The sequence below is a fragment of the Antrostomus carolinensis genome, unplaced genomic scaffold (genome assembly GCF_000700745.2).
Source record: "Antrostomus carolinensis isolate BGI_N321 unplaced genomic scaffold, ASM70074v2 scaffold10477, whole genome shotgun sequence".
In the NCBI taxonomy this organism is placed as follows: Eukaryota; Metazoa; Chordata; class Aves; order Caprimulgiformes; family Caprimulgidae; genus Antrostomus; species Antrostomus carolinensis.
Window position 1 is genome coordinate 24,794 of NW_010328051.1, and position 11,953 is coordinate 36,746.

Below are 11,953 nucleotides of genomic sequence, written 5' to 3' on the forward strand. Positions count from 1 at the left end.
TTCACTTCACAAGTGAGAATAACAGTGGAAAATGGGAAAGAAAAACAGATACACAACTTAAAGAAAAAAACATAGGTTGGAACAGGAATAGGAATGAAAACATCCATTCGGGCTTCTTTCCCATAATTCTGATCATTTATCAACACAGATCTAACCAGATCCCTTCAAAATTAGTATAGACAGGCTTTACAGCTTTATTCCATCACTGATTTCTCTTTTAGAACTACCAGTTTGATACCAAACACACAAAAATAATGATATCCAATACAAACACTGCACATTAATTAACATCCTTTTCATACTTATAATACATGCTTGTCTGTCTATTTCTGTTTTATTATGGGAACACTATTTTCATGACAAGCAGCTTTGGGTTTCCAGCAGTAACTTAATCCACTTCAATAACATTTCACAGATCTATTCCACAAATTATTATTTTTAAAAGTTAACCTGTACACCTAAGGAATGTATTTTCTTTACAATCAAACAGCAATATTTCAAGAACTTGGGTCAGTAAGGTTTGGACTCCAAAAAAGTGATACTCCCTCCCATCACCAACACACTCCATTTTTCTCTCTAAATGCATACATGCAGAGCACAAAGCAAACATTTGAGGAACTTTTTTTTTTTTTTACAGTCCTGTCCTAGATATGGAATCTTGGCATCTTACCACGCTGACAGACTGCACATTTCCCAAATTCAATAGTACATTGAGCTCCTTACACTGTATGGCCCTGAGTCTGGGAATAATGGTAGGACTTGCAGGAGGGCTGGAGCAGCTACTGATCAAGCTTTTTCTTTTATCCATTGTTGGAGAAGCCTGCACAGTGAATTTATGCTGGAAATCTGTTTACCAAAAGAAAAAGATCAAACCAAAAGCAGAAAGATACAGTTAAAATTCCTTTTTTTATATAAGAAAAAAATAAATAATTTATGTTAACTTTCAAAGAGCACAATTTACAAGATCAATGTACACGCTGTAACTTCAGAACAAAGATGTGCACTCACACTCATGAAGATATATCTTCTTAGTGTACGTGTGAGATGCAAACACAGATCCCCATGTGTTGACTGACATTTTTGCTGAAGTATGTATGTGTATAAGTTCCTTTCATTTTATCTCTCAGTTTCCTAAGCTAAGCAAAACCATCAGCAATAGGTGTTTACAGACCTAAAGAAAGGCATAGTTAACATGCACATTTTATCATCATTGCTCTTCTGAACAGCCAATCTCCCTCAGAAAACAAACATAGTGTAAGCCATCACCCTTAGGTTGCAATGAGCCCTAGGTAATTTACAAAAATCACACTTTTACAAATTTGAATCTCCATACAGAATCTGCAGCAGAAATGCTAAGGATTTAACAATTCTGAAAATCAACATCTTCACTCTAAAGAGTTACTTCACTGACACCTCACCAATATTTAACATTTCTTCCAGAACAGTGGCATTAGTGGTCACTTGTGTGTTAATGAGTTCACATATGAACTAGCAATGTAGGGCTGTAGTGTCACAGCTATCAATTTATTTTCAGATTCCTGCACCAAGAAATCCAGTAGATTATGGTTTCTGCTGCAGCATTACGTAAAATATTCCCAGAGCAAGAATCTCCATCACTTTTTTTATGTGCATCCTTTATTGAACTGATCATTTTGAGTATTAACATGTTAAGCTGCAACACCAACATTTTTACCATGAACCATATACAGTCATTGACTAACAAGCATGTAACATTTCAAATTTACTTTTGGCCTTCATACCTGGAACTTTGGGGAATGCTAGCCACAAGAGCGTCAAATTTAGTTTCTTGATCCCAGAGGCATGTTTGTCCCAAAAGTACATTCAAGATTTTCTAATGCATAAGTATAGGTAGAAAGGAGCTACCAAAGCTACAGGTTCACCTGTTCCTCCCACTTAACCTGACACAGCCTAACATGTCACCAACCTGAAGGCAGGCTGATATGATTGCCATCTTTTAACTTGAGCCGGTTTCTCTTGAACTTCCCCATGCGTTTCTTCACTCGAGGCTTCTCCTGACACAGCTGGTGGATGATGATGTTGAGTTCCCTTTCCAGGATGTCAATCTCACGTTCTGCCAGCTCTTGTTCCCGCCTTCGTAGCAACTCCTCATGGTTCTTCTGTTCAACAGCAGCACGAGTCAGCTCTTCTTCCCATGTGCGCAGCTCCTGCAGGGAGGTAAGAAAGAAGAAATTAAAAGCTAGGCGATGGGACATCAGCAGCAGGGAAATGCCTAGTAGCTATTTTATTTTTCCCAAAAGCTACTAAAATATGTGAATAGAAATGTTTTAAGTATTGTTGTAGGACTCCTCTCTCCTGCTCCAAAGTTTCCTTTTCTTTCTCTCTGCCTCCTAAGCCCAGCTTCTGAGCCCAAATCAAGTTGGCTGCTTATTACGAATTGAGTTTTAAGCAAGTGACCATAAACTTAGAAAAATCGTTTACGTTAGTGATTCCACGGCAGTATTTCATACCAACAACTGTAAAAACAGACTCTGTAAGTACCTTAACATAGATGCAGCAAGCTGTGCTTTCTTTAAGTATGCTTGAAGAAAACTTCAGAGGCTGATGGTCACAATTTCTTTTACTCCTGCTACCATTTTTGTTTCCTGCAATTTACCCAGATGGACTTAAATTATAACAGTTATAATTCCCCTGGTAGCACTCATGTTTATTATAGCCTATCCACTTTGGCTGTGCTTAAAACCTGTAAAACACAAACCTAACAGAACCAAAGCTGCAAAGTTTGCTGGAGTATATATGCTGAAACTACCCCTCCTACTCTTACTGTTAACATTTATCATTGGACTAACATCATTAACAGTGAAACAGTTATCAGATGCATTAAATAATGAAGACAATTCATCATAGCAGTTTGCACAGTGTATAACAGAAGCTCGCTACAATATTAGAAAGAGTAGCAGGTCAGGATGCAGAGATTTATTTTACTCATGATTCCGCCCTTGTGTGCATCATAACCTGCCATAGATTCGGGGACTTATAACAAGCTCCAGTCAAGCACTTACAAAATTAACTCTGTGATACACTAAACGGTGATCCTTGTTTGAATTACGAAATAGGAAAATTATAATACAGAGAGCACAAGCATGGAGTGTTTTTCTCTACTTTACCTTTTCTTTGGCTCTGAGCTGATCAAACATCTCTTGGATCTCTTGTTTCCAGTCTTCCTGTAGGGAGTGGAAGGAATCTTTGGGCATTTCAAAGAAACCAGACTCTTCTATGGCGGTGAGATGGTCTAGGATACTGGCAAAGGAAGGTCGTGAGTGTGGGTCAGGGTTCCAACAATCTAGAATAAGACGAAGACAAGCAACTCTTAAGCATCTCTTAGTATGGAGGTTCAAGAGGATTAACAGTACTTTACTGATCCCCAGTGGCTAAGAATGGTATGCACATGCTGTTATCCCATCTTTCCCATTTCCCACTTGCATTGACTATTCTCTGATCATAAGTCAAGCATGGAATTTATGTTTATAAAATATCCAACATCATTTAAGATCTTGAACTACCTGTTCTCTAGGTTCTACTGCAATAATATGCCACGTAAAATAGGTTTACTAATTTTAGAGAGCTACATTTTCAAGCATATATTAAAAAATCATAAATAATTTCCTTACATTTTTTGATTTAAGGTGTATGTGCTCACTGAGTGGAGATACTATGCAAAACTCTTGCAAACAGTTCTTTTATCATATTTCCACTGCAGAGTTAGCAGCCATACTGCAGAAGGATATCTATCAGAGTTCTTTCTAATGCCAAACTAATACTAAGCTGAGTAATTATGAATCTCTTCCACAGGACTGAAAATCTCTCCTGCAAAGCAGACTGGGCATAGCTTGAGTGAAAATAGGGGATTCAAGTAAGTAATAATACCAAATAGTGCATTAGAAGTTTTTTTTTATTTTTAAGGGTTCTTTTTTATTATTTGAGAGACAATTGTTTGATCAGGCTTTTTTCTTTTGCTTTTAAAAGAACCACAGATAAACAAGCTTTTTCATTTACAGTCTAATGCAATGACTTCCCCAATTACTGGGCTCTAAAAACACAGAATTTAAGGTACCCATCTTATCACATGGGGCAACTCAACTAGCAATAGTACAAACAGGTACTCCTTTTACAGTAATGGGAATTGAACATTGAAAACAGAAACAGAAATAGAAAATGGTATGATGTAACATCCCAAGACACAAAATCATTAAGAACATGTTTTTAAAAATCCATTAAGTCAAAATGCTTGACTTAACATTTTTTAATAGGATGTTCTTAGAAGTCTTCCCTCTTACTTTACCCTTATTTCTACTCCTGCAGAAAATATCAGTTTCTCATTCTATATTGTCCCATACTGGCACTTACACAGGTTCTTGTTCAACAAGTATCCTTATTCTCTGTAGTACTGCTAGACTCCTGAATGACAAAATTTGAGAAGAATCAAACAGAAAAACTTAGCATTCAACTATATTTCTAGGGAATACAGCTTTTGTGAAAGAAACTAATACATGTGTCTCTCTCAATATGCTCATGCCATCATTGTTCTAAATGGTCACTGGATTTAAGACACACATTACTGCAGCACAAGGCAAGAATTATAAAAATATTCTAAAGTTTCCTAGACCTTATAGTTGGGTGAAAAAAGAAAACATTCTTCAAAAATTTTTGATGATGTCCTAAAAAGACATTAATTCATCAGTTTTGTGGATTGAAATACACCAAGGAGCAGCTTTAATTAAAAAATAAATAACTTCACAAAATCTGTAAAACTGCTGAGGCTTGGTTTTGCAGGTCTTTTCTTTGATTTTAGCATTACTGAGATTTTGCATTTGGGAGCTTTGGTTTCAAAACTGCTGGTATCAAGATGCTGGTATTTAAGCATCTGATCGGGTTCCAGGAGACTAAACTGGAACACATTTATATTTATGGATTTCAAATTGCTTCCCTCATCAAAGTAGAGAAGTAAGGATGTTAAAGAGTGCTCTGAAGGTCCCCTGCTGCTGACCAATTAGTAACAATGGGTGATACAGCTGGACTGTCAGGGCCATAATCCCTGCCTCTTTACCTCAGGTTTTAAGCCTGGCAAAGCAAACATGACTCAAAGTAAAACAAATGCTGCAGCCAGCCAAATGCATGAATGAGTGAACAGGATAACTACGCAGGTGGCCCAGAGCTTTTATTTTCCCAGGCCTAGATCCACCATTATTTGCACTAATGAGGACAGTTATAACACACGGGTCTTTTCTGTGAAGAGGGAAAGTTCAGCTTTGTTGTCTCAGTGAAGACCACCCAGGGCAGTAATTCAAAAGTAAAAGCAGCATTAGGGGAACAAGAGTTCAGCATTAGGGGAACAAGAGACAGGAAACAGCCTGTTTGAAAAACAGTTTTGGTGAAGGGGCAGAAAGTAATTGTTTTCTTGTTCTCCTCTTCCCCTTGCACATGGAGAAGCCAAGGTTCCAAAGCCATGAGGGTGCTCACCCCTGCACTGCTGGGTTCAAGCACAGGCTATATGCCTCTACCTGACTTTCCCAACAGGGGGCATTATTTTTCACCCCAGCAGCAGATACCTCACTTATATTTAAGAAATCCAGGGTCCTTGTTTTAGGGAACCATATCAAAATAAACTGCCCTGGCACAACACAGCTGGTAGTTCCATTATCTCTTTCAGATGCAGTTTCTTGCTTTACATTACTTCCAAGCTACTATACCTACAACTGTGCTGCTGTTCACTATTCAGTAGAATTCCTTTTTACCACAACAGTACATGAAATTTTTTACTTTAACTTAACTAAAGCCTCTAACCTACAGAAAAGACCAGAGAAATGCAAAAGTATTCTAAAAGCAGAGAAATCCATCAGAAACATTTTCTTTCATGAATCAAATTTCTTTCTTGGGGCTAAAAACACAACCAGAGGCTGCAGAATATCAGTTCTATGTTCCGACTCATTCTTTGCTCATGAAGACTCTAAAACATGTTTGATTTCTCTTTACTTCAGTTTTTCTTTCTGTCAGATAGGTATCAAAATATTTATTACATATAAACAGCTGGAAATCTTTGGGAATGGGGCACTGAAAAAAAAAACAGTCAAGGTACTACTGTGAGAGAAGGAGGGAAGGCAGGAGAGAAGGAGGAACAACTGAAGCTCAGGGGATATGCAAGTAGTTGCAACAGCCAGCAAAACATAGGTGCACCCCAAAAGCTACCTCACAGAATCCATTTTAATAACTACAGCGGCTCTGATGACAAACTCCTATATTTGTTTCATGTGTATGTAGCCCACCTTGGACTAAAAATTTGTGTTGTTTTCAAATGTCAAAGTCACATTTAAACCTTCTCCCTGAATGTCAGTAGGATAAAGTTTCATACCAAATCAATCTGAAACTGCCCAGCAAGATGTTCAAGCTATGAATTTCCAAATAAGTTGAAGACTTCAAACTAGACCATCAAACTTCAAACTTCCCAAAATATGGGAAGTTTTGGTGTTGGTAAATCTTCACTACTAGAAAACAAGCTAGATGATGACAGCAATAGTCCCCATTTTCCTGTAAATCTAGTTGATAGAAAATGGTAGGGAAATTTATTTCACATACTACTTTTGTAATAGAGTAACTGTCACAGCACACTAACAGCCAAGCCCTGCTCCCGTAGTAACCTGCACCACTGAATAAAGCCTTTTGAGAAATCTGTGCTCTTAAGTATCAAAATGAACACAAGGAGGCAATTCTGAAGAGCATTCTAGAAATAGCACAAACCATACTCTCACCACAGCTGGCTTACCTTCCATGAGTTTGGCAAAAGGTTCTGGGCACGTGGAAGGGATTGGAAGGGCAAGTTTATTCATGGCAACACCATATGCTACTGCAAGACCATCAATTCCTCGGAATGGTACTTCTCCTGTTAGCAGTTCCCAAAGCAGCACACCATAACTACCAGGAAGAAAATAGAAATTAAGTGTTTACTTTAAGACATTCTGTATTAAGCAACAAGAAAGTACCTGAACCTGTCAGGGTGAGTCTGGTACTTTGAAGAAACTGCAGTTTTTTGGACAAGCTCATCAGAGCTGCAAACTGGTAAAGTGCCTTATTTTACCTGCTTTTTTTAATAAGACTGAAAATTGAGGCCAATTTTGCCTTTCAGGCAAAAATCATTTTCTTGCTGGAAACTGGGAACAAGCTGAAAAACATTAACATAAATCTTCTAATTAATTTAGAAAATATCAAACCAGAACCCAGTGAAACTCTCAAAAATGTGAAGGGGGGGGTGCTTGTTGCTTTGTGATTTTTAAAAATAAGTGAATAATACTTCTTCAGAATTAAGTTGTCCTTAAGGTGTTATATGCAATATTGAATATGAAGTTATGGAAATAGTTCCAGGACTGTTCTCCCTCTATGAATAAAACAAACAACATACCCTCAGAATATTCTTTCTGCTTCTAGGAAACCTGGGCTAGACATAGCTTCTTCATACTCACTGACCTGTCAAGTTTTTTTCTTTCATTGATCTGTCTTATTCTCTTTTGAACCCATTTACCATCCACTATGTTCTGTGGTAGTGAGTTCCGCAAATTTAATGATGCATTGCCAAAAAATACTTTTGTGTGTTTGTTTTGTGCTTGTCACTTGGTAATTTCACTTGGTTCCCTGTAGTTCTTCCAACACAGGGAAGTGTGAACATACATTCCCTATTAGCTCCTTCCATGCCATCCATGATTTCACAGGCTCCCACTACACCCTGCCTAAACCATCTTCTTTCTAGCCCCCAAAATCCTAATCTAGCTAAATCCTAATCTAGTTACTCTCCTGAAAAGAAGCCATTTCACATCTTTCATTGATCTCAGTATCTTCTGTACCATCTCATTCCCTTTAAACCTTTTATTTTACAATGACCAAAATCACACGAAGTTCTAAAGATTTAGGGAGAAGCACAGTATTTCCCCTTTTCTTCTTTATTTCTTTCCTATTAAATTTTAATTTACCACTTGCCTTTCTGACTCCTTACAAAATGAGTTAGGTTACCCACAGTAACTCCGATATCTTTTTACTGAATTATAATAGTAAAATTTAGAGCCCATCATTGTACATGTGAAATTCTCCCATGGGTACTACTTTGTATATATTACCCTTTCATCTATTTTATCATTCAGTATAGTAAAACCTTTCCTTAGCTCTCTGCAATAGACTAATTTTTTTATCCTGAATAACCTGGTATCATCAACAAATGTTACCTAACAATTTATTGGTTTTTCAAATCACTTATGATTATGTTGAACACAGAATTCCTCACCAAGAAAACGGATTTATTCCTTTAGTTATTAAGAATGGACTAAGTGATGGGAAACAGACTTGCCCCCCTTTCCCAGATCAATTTACTTTCTTTAAAAGCTTCTGATGAAAGATTTTGTTGAAAGTTTTTATAAATCCAAATATGGCACAAGCAATCTTACCACTTGTCCACATATTCAGTAAGTCCTCCAAGAATTTTCATTTTTTCACAAAATGTTATTTTCTTCTATAAAAGCTGACTCTTCCCCAGACAGGCTCATAAGTCTCCCTGCTCTTTAGTGCAGTTTCTACCATTTAGTAGAATTGAAAATCAGAGTTTCTGAGCCTGAGGAAGCTCTTTCAAGATCTGTCATCATGTTTGCCGCCTTCCATTTCTCTGGTATTAAGGCAGCTTTAAGCAACTGATTACACAGCACAGCTATTAACTCAGCTGGCTCTCTTGTGTTCCTGAAGAAATCTTGAGTGTTACTGTAAATCCCAGCAATTCATTACTTTTCATTTTATCAGTCATTTTAACACCTTTGTGGACAGTACTTTGGTATAAGATGTCCTTCAGCTCAGCTCCCTTAAAGAGAAATTTTCAGCTTAAAAAGCCTCTATTTGCTCCATTTTAGCAGATAAAAGTCACTTTTACTAAGTTTCTTCTGCTATAGCCTTACCTTCTTCGCACTCTCTTATACCTTGGTCTCCTCTGGGCCTTATGTTCTCCCACAGGCTTTTCACCTGTGCTGCATTTGAAAGTAATTAATTTGTTTTTATGTTTTTCACAAGACTGTCTTCAAAAACCTTTTAATCTTCTTGAGTGTTTTATGTTCAACTTGCCAGCACTTAAGAATCAGACATTCCTACATGTCTAATTTTCCTTATTTGGATACAGGTTCAACTTTTTGAAGGATGTCTTCCAGTAGTCTCTTCTACCTCATCTTCTTCATTCATTTAAAGTCCTTCCTATGCATTTGCTCTGAGCTTTAACCCAGTGTTTTTAAAAGACATCCATGTTGTGCATTCCCTTTTTGTTGTTTTTACACAAAATTCCTCGATGTTGTCATTACTTGCCTTGTGATTAAACACTTCTGTAATGGACGAATTTTTCTTAATCGCTCTTGAAAATATATTGAATCTAAGTATGTATTTTTTGACCATAGTCATATTGTACTATTTTGAAGGCCTCCTAAGCACACCTGAAGACCAAATTAAAAACTGCTTCTCCTCCCTGAACACCTGCTCCATGGAACAGTCATTTCTGAAGCTAAAAGATTAATCTCTTCTTGCTTCAAAGCAACAATTGCCCTATCCATTTGGGAGTAATAAAAATTTTCATTATCACAAACTACTCTTCTAATTTATCCCCCACCTTGCCAAGTCTATAACATCCATTGTAATTGCTGCCACCTTAGTTGGGCCATCCTAATACTACATTTCCTACTAAAGATATGGAATTTCAGTCACTAGAGATTCCATCTTTGCTGCTAACATAGCTGGTTTACTTTATTAAGCAAAATACCTTATTTTTCACCTATACAATCTTTTGCATTTTTCCTATGTAATTCATACTCTTGATATTATAAATATAATGATTATAATTTATTATTTCTTTCCACCAAGGTTCTCAATTTCGTACTGCATCAAAAGCCTCACTTGGAAAAAAAAAAATTAAAAAACCAACCAAACAAAAAAAACCAGCCAGGAGTTTCGGGATTTCCCATTTTCTTTTTGGCCTCCTAGGATTCAGAAGACACTCAAAGAAAATGAATACTGGACTAAATAGATATTTGTCCTGTCTAAATCTGATTGATCTTTCATGTTACTCTTCAGTTTGGATGCAAGTGTTGATATCAAAAAGTAGGAAAAACTACCAAAGAGTTGTATTATTACTTTATCACTAGTACTGGATAAAGCTTATATTAGATATTTCTCTTAATGGAATGGTTAAGAAAGCACTATTGATGTGCTCAAAGCATTTCTTCTGCAGGGTAGTTTTTAAAAGACAAAGGAATGGACAGATTGGTGTTTCTTCTATGCAGGAAAGATCACTGTTTCTGACGAAACAATGGCACCTTTTCCTCATATACTTACAGTTCATTGCTGAGAATACTGCTTCCATAGAACTAGGGAAACACTGCTTTGTGACATTTGAACAACAGTTATCCCAAGTGATTAAATAGCAATAGAGGTGCTGAACAGAGTGTTTTTCATTAACCCTCAAGCAGGGCACTGGGAATTACAAAGGAAAAAGCCAGAGACAGAGGAGATTTATACAAAAAAGGCACAGGAAGAAAGAATCAAGGGTGTCTCCTCACTCCAAGCAAGGAGGAAAAAAAACTGGTCAAACTTATTTATTTTTCCAGCACCCAGTAGTAATTTCTGGACTTTAATTATGAAATGAACCATGTGATACAGACCATGTGTCCAAGTCAACTGACACTTGTATGAATAATTAACCATCTCCCAGTAATCTAGTAACCTCTTAAATCATTTAACATCAGGTTCATTCCTACACGCTGGATTTTCAGGGAGAGGGACACTGGATGTCTGCAGGATTTCACATGTGATTTTGCCATCTCTTTTGTAAGTCTGTGAACTTAGCAAAAAACAGTAAATTCTTCCCGTTGTTATGGTTCAGTGGCATTTATACCATCATTTCCCCTTCTCTCTCTCCCTAGGTTCAGCACTTTCCACAAGAAAGGTACTATCAGCCCAAAAAGGAGATCCCAGCAACAACAGAAACTAGAATATTACTTTTGTTAAGAAAAAACCCTCCATTCCTTTTTAATAGTTATTAACATTTTGCATGTTATTGGACTAGCAGTTTCAGAGATGACATTTCCTGCTTATTTCATAACAGTCAGTTGTGTACACTTCTCCCACACAAGCTTCCAGTAGTATTACTAGTCAACACTTACCTGCCAGATACTGAAGACTTGCCAGTGCTTCACTTCACACAGAAGACTACAGAAGCCTGCAAGCAGTCAGTTGTGAATGGAAGTGCTTGCCAACACTCGATTCAAATGAAATATTCTAATGACTGAAGTTCCTACACTCATTAATAAATACCTGAAACATCTTGATCTGCTAATCAGATGGTTTTTGGCAGTTCTGGTATTCCATTCTTAAATGAAAATTAAATTCCTAATTATTTCACTGGTCTCAGAGTACATACAACTTTAAAGCACCTAAAATGAGGAACACAGGGAACTCAGATGAAGGCTGCATGGTGGCTTTATCTTCCACATGCCACTCATATTGACAACATGATTGTCTTTTAAGCATCGAAAGCAAAAAAATGAAATGTGCAGTAAACAAGAAATATATTTAAGCAGTTAAAATGACAGGGAAATTAATCTGAATTACATGCCTACTAACATGTGATTCTGTGTGATTCTGTGATTCTGTGATTAGCTTGCTGTACAGTACTGGATAAGCTGCAGCATTTGTACTTCAATTTCACCCCTGTAAATCCCAAGTAAATATCACATAATCACAGAATGTCAGGGATTGGAAGGGACCTTGAAAGATCATCTAGTCCAATCCCACTGCCGCAGCAGGAACCTAAATGAGAATACACAGGAAGGCATCCAGGCGGGCCTTGAATATCTCCAGAGAAGGAGACTATAAAAACTCCCTGGGCAGCCTGTTGCAGTGTTCTGTC

At 37.1% G+C, this 11,953-nt stretch overlaps 1 protein-coding gene across 1 annotated transcript in view; it reads right to left on the reverse strand.

Moving 5' to 3' along the window:
* MAP3K9 (mitogen-activated protein kinase kinase kinase 9) overlaps positions 1-8,506 on the reverse strand; it is a 15,741-nt gene extending 7,235 nt beyond the window's left edge. Inside the window, exons 1-6 of the mRNA XM_010172103.1 lie at positions 8,466-8,506; positions 6,800-6,948; positions 3,147-3,322; positions 1,946-2,186; positions 724-846; positions 1-4 (exon numbers count right to left, since the gene is read on the reverse strand). The exon at positions 1-4 is cut by the window's left edge and continues 150 nt beyond it. Of these exons, the coding sequence (XP_010170405.1) occupies positions 1-4; positions 724-846; positions 1,946-2,186; positions 3,147-3,322; positions 6,800-6,948; positions 8,466-8,506 (734 nt within the window). The remainder of the gene's footprint in view (positions 5-723; positions 847-1,945; positions 2,187-3,146; positions 3,323-6,799; positions 6,949-8,465) is intronic.
* Between the last annotated feature and the right edge of the window lie 3,447 nt (positions 8,507-11,953).